This window comes from Carlito syrichta, unplaced genomic scaffold, assembly GCF_000164805.1.
Source record: "Carlito syrichta isolate Samal-C Ts95f unplaced genomic scaffold, Tarsius_syrichta-2.0.1 Scaffold315163, whole genome shotgun sequence".
NCBI classification, from domain to species: domain Eukaryota; kingdom Metazoa; phylum Chordata; class Mammalia; order Primates; family Tarsiidae; genus Carlito; species Carlito syrichta.
Genome location: NW_007259259.1, coordinates 231639 through 239704, shown reverse-complemented (window position 1 = coordinate 239704; position 8066 = coordinate 231639). Strand labels below are relative to the sequence as shown.

Sequence of the window (8066 nt, the reverse complement as noted above, 5' to 3'; positions counted from 1 at the left end):
TGCATACAGATGTTTGTAGCAGCTTTATTCATAATTGCCAAAACTTGGACGCAACTAATATGTCTTTCAATAGCTGAATGGATAAACTGTGGTACACCCAGATGATGAGAGATTTTTCAGCACTAAAAAAAGAAATGACCTATCAACCCAGGAAAAGACTACACACTGTTTGAGCCCAATTCCATGACATCCGGGAAAGGTCAAAACTACAGACAGTGAAAGAGAGGGATGAGTAGGTGGAGCGTAGCAGATTTTAAGGGCAGTGAGATTCTTCTATAATATACTGCAGTGGTAGATACATGTCAGTATATACTTGTCCAAACTCATAGAATGTACACCAAGAGTGAACCCTAATGCATACTGTGGACTTCGGGTGATGATGTGTCTGTGTAAGTTTGATTGTAACAAATGTGCCACTCTGGTGGGGAATGTGGATAGCAAAGAGGCTTGTGCATGTGTGGACAGGGGTGTATGGGAATCCTTTCTCTTTTTTTTTTTTGAGTTGGAGTCTCACTCTGTCACCCAGGCTGGAGTGCAATGGGATGTTCACAGCCACCCGCAGCCTTGACCTGCTGGGCTCAGGTGATCCTTCCACCTCAGACTTTCCTAGTAGCTGGAACCACAGGCATGTGCCACCATGCCCAGCTTACTTCTTGATTTATTGTAGAGATGAGGTCTCGTCATGTTACTCAGGCTGTTCTCAAACTCCTGAGCTCAGGTAATCCTCTGGCCTCTGTCTTCTAAAGTGCTGGGATTACAGGTGTGAGCCACCACACTTGGCTGGTTATCCTTACTTTCTACTCAATTTTGTTGTAAATCTAAAATTGCTCTAAAAATGAAATGTACTAAAAAAGTAAACAATAGTTTAAAACTCTTAATGCTTTTGTCTCGAATCTTCCCTATCTCTCTGTTTACAATTGCCTTCTCATCTGTACTCTTATTATCTGAGATACAGGCAAGCAGTTTGCTTTGTATGAGCATGAATTTTAAATTTATCTCCCCTCCACACCCCACTCCTTAGAAAGGAAGCTTCTGCAAGTGGCTGTTCTTCCTTCCTAGCTAAGTCCCAGTGCTGTGTGCTCAGATTAAGTAACTTCAATGTAGCACTCCCTACTGTCAAGAAGGACCAGCCATATTTATTAGAGATTATCAGTGTATTCTTACTCCTGAAAATCATCAGAGAACATTACGACCTAAATTTTGTGTACTGATTTGCTTAGAACAAACTGAAAAGAATGTTGATTCCTTTCTCCTGCCACCATGCAGTACCATACTCAAACTGCTCCAGCAATTCATGCTTTCATAAGTTTGCAATGAGATCCTGTAGAAACTGAATTCTAGAATCTCTCAAGTCTTATAGCTAATGTAGCATAAAGTTACTATAGATGTTATGTCAGTGGTCCCCGCTAGCAACATTCAAGTCACAAATTCTTAACTAAATGATTTCTGTTTTGCTTTTTCAACTTAATTTGATGGTTAAAAAAAGGAACCAAACCCAAAAACTCAAACAAAGGAATAACTAGTAATTGAATTTGACCCAGGACAGAAGATATTCCAAAGTACTCTTCATTTTTGAAAAGAAATAAGCCCAATTTAAAAAAACATTTAATAGGTATTATGCACAACCTTAGTACAAATTATCACTTCAAAAATATTACAGTTTTTATTAATTGCTAGTCCCCCAATACATAATCTTTGCAGCTTTCCTTCCCAATGAAATGACTTCATTATAAAGTGAATCCTTTACTACATTACTTTGTTTATACCTATACACACATCAGGGAGAATTTTAAGTGGGTTGAACTTCCACAACTTTAAATTTTTACAGGGATTGCTTGGGAAGATGTCCTAATTTCAATCATTTACTGGAAGGAAAATTTAAAAAACTAGACAAGAAGTCTGAGAAGACTGTACTCTGAAAGAGAATATGGCTGGGGTCAGAGAGACAATATTGAGCTGTAAAGTCCTGCACCTGAAACACTCTGCAGTGACCTGAATCACGTTAGAGGACAGCAGTGACAAACTACAGGTCATGACAAGAAGTAGCATCAAGGACAGACTGAAACAAAAACAGAATGGAATCCCCAAGACGGCAGCTGCTTATTGTCAAGATGATGTAATCAACTCTGCTGCTAACCTGGACAGCCTTCCAATTAGTAAGGATTGAGTTAAAAAATAAATAAGGCAATTCCAATTGTCCTCTTTTGGTTTTTGTTAAGAGAACTCTGGTGTGAGAACTGTATGTTACCAACTCAAAATCCAGGCTGTGTTGTTCACTATAAATTTGACTACCCATGATCAAATATTTGTTCAATTCTTAATATTCAACTAATTTTCCTTGTGACTCACCTGCCCCATCAATACAATTCTTTGTGTTAATGCTTACTGTCATACTCTTAAGGCCTACCTGTGTGACAAGCACCTATCTTCCCAGAAATTCTACTCTCTGTACCATTTAATTGCTATCCAGAACCAAGAAAAAAAAACCCCGAAAAGTTAGGCCTATTCCCAGCACTGCAAACAACTTTGGTGGAGTTTACCTTCCCTCTGATTTTCTGGTTGTTACATTTATCTTCTTTCCAATTTAATTCCTTATTGGTAGGAAAAGAGGTCACAGGGAAAGGGCCTTTGAATGAAGAATTCTTCAGTTTCATTTCTGATTGTACCTGTGAGTAGTAATATGCATCCTGGCATATCATTTAGCTTCTCCAAGCAACCCATCTTGCTTCCTCTCCTCACTCTTAAGGATCATTTTTTCCTGGTTTGTTATATAGGTAAAAAATCATACGCAGTACATGTGTGCTATCAAAGATGTCCTGATTACCTAAACACTGTCTTTTATGGTTGGTCAACTACACGTATTATCTGATTAGCTCTGTGAGTCACTGATGCTTTTTTCTTTTACCAGTTTTCGGAAGAGAGGAAATACATATTGCAATTCTGTTTTTGTTTTGAGCGCAAGATTTAAGTAATCTGCAGTATATCTTGATAGTGACAATGAAAACTAATTCTGAAATCCCAGAGGCATGATTGGTGGGATATTCCAGGCAAGATGACCCTTATCAGCACTTAGAACAGGAACTCCCCAGAGTCACATAAGGGATAACACACATCACTGATGTATGCCTCTATGACACAAAACACCCCTAAATACAGGGGGTGGCACAATAAGATTTCATCAGTTAGCAAAATAAGAAGAGAGCCATAACATTACTTTAAAAATGTCAAAGAATAGAATAATGTCTTTCTTTTTCAGTTATTGAATAGGTGAGAAGTGGTGTTGGAAACATATAGGAAAAATATATGGACAAAAAAGAAACCTAAGAAACATGTGGACAGGCAAGCCCAGAAGTGCTGCCCTGGCAATTCTTAACATGCTCAGATCCTGGAGGGACAGCCAGGCAGACGAAGCTGCAACAGAAACTCTTCACATTCTAACAACAGGAATCGACATCATGTGCCAGTGTGAGCATTCATGTTTCGTGCTGTTGTGGGGTATGGAGTATAAAGGGAAAGAAGAATCCATGAGGTTTCATCCAATAAGGACTAGATGCTGGATAAAACCTCATTGAAGCAGCACAGGATTGTAGCAATTTCTAGGACATGCCACGTCTAGGACAGTACAGGAGTGCTCAGCCAGTTTATGCTGAAGTCAAGCTAAAGGAACATGCTTTGGTACCCAAGCGGTGTGTGACACTAGCTCCCATGGGGTTCACACACATAGTCAAGGTGAATATACATGTATGTAATTAAACCCAAGGGCGCATGGGAATGTATAGTCTAGTCATTCGATTGACCTATTTGCTGCTTTCAATTCCGATTATTTTAATTCTGTTTAAGTGGGCCAGGACAGCTATTAACGATCCCTGTGACCTTTAAATGTGATCCTTACTGTACGCATTAACCTTCAAGTGGCTCACCAAAAAGTGATTCCAAATCTGTAAAATACAATAAAACAAAAGACCAAAAAAAAAAAAAAAAAAAACAAAAAACCCCACAAAAACCAAACCCACCACATACACAAATACATCAACCATTTAAAATTCAATGGGTGAGAACTTCTTGGGCCTTCTCAGCTTGATTTCCTTTCTTAAAATTCATACACTGAATTTAACAGGAGGTTTTTCATTCCCCAAGAGGAAACCGAAAATGTATGAGTCTTGAGTAAAACATATTTCGGCGGCGGAAGAATAATCTTACTGAATAAGAGACACAATTTTTGTCAACTACACAAGAGTGACAGGTGCACAAACGTTGTTGCCAGTGTGCCTTTATATAGACGTCTCTTTCGACCCTGATGCTATGCATTCTAAGAAGGCAGCCTTCAAAGGGGCTCAGTCATGTTTTTGCCAGTGGATCAAACACCTGCAGTGACGTCCTCGTGTCTTTGTCACTGATTGTCACCCAGTGACCCAAGGTTTTTTGCCCTCGTTCTGGTGGCAACTCTGTGCCAGCTGGTGAAGCACTGGCTGGCGCTGGGCCTGTGTCTGCCCTTTCAGGGCTCCTGGTCCCTATCCCCAAGGGGTCTGAGCTCTTGGAAAGCCAGGCATTTGTCAACAGCTTAGGATGGTGGAGAAGGTTCCAGAAGGGATCCTGATAATCACCAAGAAGGGAGGCCTCCTCTGGCTTCAGCCCTTTGGTGCTGTCGGATTCAGGGCTTGTAGCAGATGAAGTGCCAAGAAAATGCCCTTGTGGAAGGAGAGCACCTGCATCAGACTGGTGTTCAGAGGGATAGCTGTCACTGCTGTCGCCGGTGTGGGTGAGACCCTGGAGAAGCTGGCTGCTGTTCTGCAGGACCTGTAGGTGGAAGGCTGCGGGGGCTGACTTCTTCCTCCTTGGCGGGACCTTGGGCACAAGAGATGGCGCCTCTGGGGGTGGCAACGCGGTGGCTCCTGCCATGGATGGAGTTTCACCTGGCATTGGCCTTCCACTGCTTGGCTTCCTCTCTGCACCCTTGCCGGGCTGAAATGTTCTTGGTTTGGGAACAGGAGGGACCTGAGGGGCTGTCCCTAGAGGAGAGGTCTCATGGCTTGCCTCCGGGGGTCCAATTGTAAAATGGACAGCCTGCTGTTCAAACTGTTCTTCCGGTGACAGGGGCTGAGAAAAGGCAAGACAAAGAGTGTGAACAAGAAGCCAACACTGAGGAAGTTGAGCATCAGGGAACATGTAATGGTCTGCAGAGAACAGAGAGGAAACTAAGCTGACATTCTGGCAAATTCGAGATTTGAGAATGTCTGGGATGCTGGAAATGTGTCCAGGTAAGAAAAAGCACACGAGAAACACACATTTATCAGGTCGTACCAGCATGTCCAGTGGAAATGGGTGGAAATTTTAAAACCAGGGCCACGGTGAATAATTTGGGACACATTTCTCTTTGTTACTTCAGGAAATAGGGTCATGCTCTTCCCTATTAAAAGCAAACCTCTCTGAAAACATTCTTTGAGAATGCAGCTGGGGCTGATAATTCAGTCTGCATCATGCTAGGGTGGAATGACTTATGGTACAGTATCAAGCTAACTGCAGGACTAACAGGTACATTTTCTCTGTGAGTCTTTTATGCTTAAATACAGAAGAATGGAAAACTTCACACAGGAACTTCACTGCCTTGGTTCTGATTTGAATCTATCACAAAGGAAACAGCACACAGGCAAATGGACCTTCTGTGTAGAAATGGCAGCTGGCAAAGCAGGTGAGTGTTGGCATTTTGTTATTTCCTTTGGTTTCTTAAGAAAACAAAATGAAAAATAACCTCTTCTCCAACAGCCTTGCACTCTGACTCCTGTGTAGCAGGTTGAGAAATGAGTTAATTTCTGCTCCTGGCTTTTAAAAGAAAAGACAAAGCAAGATGGTCCCCCACTTAACAATGGCTCTACGAAGGACTTTTCAACTTTAGGATGGTACAAAAGTAATACACATTCAGCAGAAAGCAGCCTTCGAATTTTTATCTTTAATTTTTTTTTTTGAGATGGAGTCTTACTCCGTTGCCCAGGCTAGAGTGCAGTGGCACGCTCACAGCCACCACAGCCTTGACCTGCTGGGCTCTGGCGATCTTTCCACCTCAGCCTTCCAAGTAGCTGGAACTACAGGTACACGCTACCATGTCCAGCTAATTTTTGATTTATTGTAGAGACGAGGTCTCAACAAGTTGCCTGGGCTGTCTTGAACCTGCAGGTTCAGGCAATCTACTCGTCTCGGTCTCCCAAAGTGCTGGGATTACAGGCTGAGCCAAGCCCAGCCATCTTTAATTTTTATTATTTATAAAATAGGCTTTGTATGAGATGCTATGTCCAGCTGTAGGCTGACGTAAGTGCTCTGAGCATGTTCAAGGTAGACCAGGCTAAGCCATGATGTCTGCTGGGTTATTAGAGCATCTTCTTCTTCTTCTTCTTATTTATTTATTTGAGTCAGGTTCTCACTCTGTCACCCAGGCTTGAGTGCAGTGGCACTGTCATGGCTCACTGCAGCCTCAACCTCCTGGGCTCTGACGATCCTTTTGCCTCAGCCTCCTGAGTAGCTGGGACTACAGACATGCACCATCATGCCCAGCTACACTTTTGATTTTTTTGTAGAGATGAGTCTCACATTGTTGCCCAGGCTGGTACTGAACTCCTGGATTCAAGCAACCCCCCTGCCTTGGCCTCCCAGAGTGCTGGGATTACAGACGTGAGTCACCATTCTCAGCCTAGATATATTTTCAATGTATGGTATTTTCAATTTACGATGAGTTTATTGGGACGTAACCCCATTTTAAGTCGAGGAGCATCTGAAGAGGGGAAAGGAGAAGCAATTCTGTAAGAAGGCATGGACAGTAGACAGACAGCACAAGCCCAGGCAGGATGGAAGAGCAATTTGAAAAATACAAAGCAAGCTCTATCAAGAGTGAGCATCAAGCAGCTTCGCACACGTCCCGTGGGGGGAGACGACCAGGCAGGGGATTACCGGGGGTCCTGTCACAGAACACCGAGATCACACAGAAGATCCAGCTGTGTCTATGGGTGCCAGTCTCTGGGCTGCTACTGTCCTTACAAACTCATGTCTTTGGAGCAGTAAGCAAGGCTGAGCAGCTTGAGAGCGAGAGCAGAACACAATCTGCAAGAAAAGTGGCGAGGAAGGCTGTGGGCCTCAGGAGGCTGCGGTGCAAGAGCCCGGCGGACAGCACTCTAGATCTGCCAGGGTTCATCTAATGCGAGTGAAACCTGCTTACAACACAGACACGCACACACAGGCGGTACTGGAATGTGTGGGAAAAAGCAGTCCACAGTGGTGCCCGCCGGACACTCGGAACATCTAGAAGCATGACACCACCAGGCTGTGCTTGGCACACTGAGCATCTGCGCAGGAAGATGAGCTCCTGGGTGCCCTGGCCAGCAGTGCTGAGACAGCAGGGGTGAGGGAGGGAGTGGCCATCACTCTTTCCACAAAGCTGCACTCTGTCTGGGGCTCACAACTCTGACAGCGTCGACACGCAGCTAGAGTTGTCTGTGATACACAATTCTTGTCTCACAAGACATTTCAGCAACTGAGGAGTCAGAGGCTTACACCCCCAGGGTTTTACCTTTCCCGTCCTTCTCAAGGTTGGCTTCTTGATGGCAGGAACTCTGGGTGCTGGCCGGCGGGGCAGGAGCGGGGGCACCTGGGGTGGTTCCGGCTTGGCCACCCCAGTTATGGGCTCTGGTTCGGGGGATCCTTGGTCCCTCAGGGCCCTGGCATGTGGGGCTTCTTCTGGGGCCCCTGAAACATAACATCACACGACAGGGTTAGAGTACAAAGGACAAGGCGAGTCACCACATGATTTAACCTTTAGACAGCTTACGGGCTAAGGATCATTTCCTAATTCAATGTATTTCCTTTTTCTTTTCTTTTTGAGTTGGAGTCTCACTCTGTTGCCCAGGCTGGAGGGCAGTGGCAAACTCACAGCCACCCCAGTGTTGACCTGCTGGGCTCTGGCAATCCTTCCACCTCAGCCTTCCAAGCAGCCAGAACTATAGGCACATGCTACCATGCCTGGCTAATTTTTGATTTATTGTAGAGACAAGGTCTCGCCAAGTTGCCTGGGCGGGTCTGAA

At 44.2% G+C, this 8066-nt stretch overlaps 1 protein-coding gene across 2 annotated transcripts in view; it reads right to left on the bottom strand.

Annotated features, from left to right (window-relative positions):
• Positions 1-1569: 1569 nt before the first annotated feature.
• The window catches only part of SYNJ2 (synaptojanin 2), an 84892-nt gene continuing 78395 nt past the window's right edge, over positions 1570-8066 (bottom strand). Inside the window, exons 25-26 of one of the 2 annotated variants that reach the window (XM_021706116.1) lie at positions 7556-7731; positions 1570-5097 (exon numbers count right to left, since the gene is read on the bottom strand). In XM_021706116.1, the coding sequence (XP_021561791.1) occupies positions 4339-5097; positions 7556-7731 (935 nt within the window). In that variant the 3' untranslated portion in view covers positions 1570-4338. Of the gene's footprint in view, positions 5098-6918; positions 7090-7555; positions 7732-8066 lie in introns of those variants that run through there. The other variant, XM_021706117.1, reaches the window with a different exon arrangement.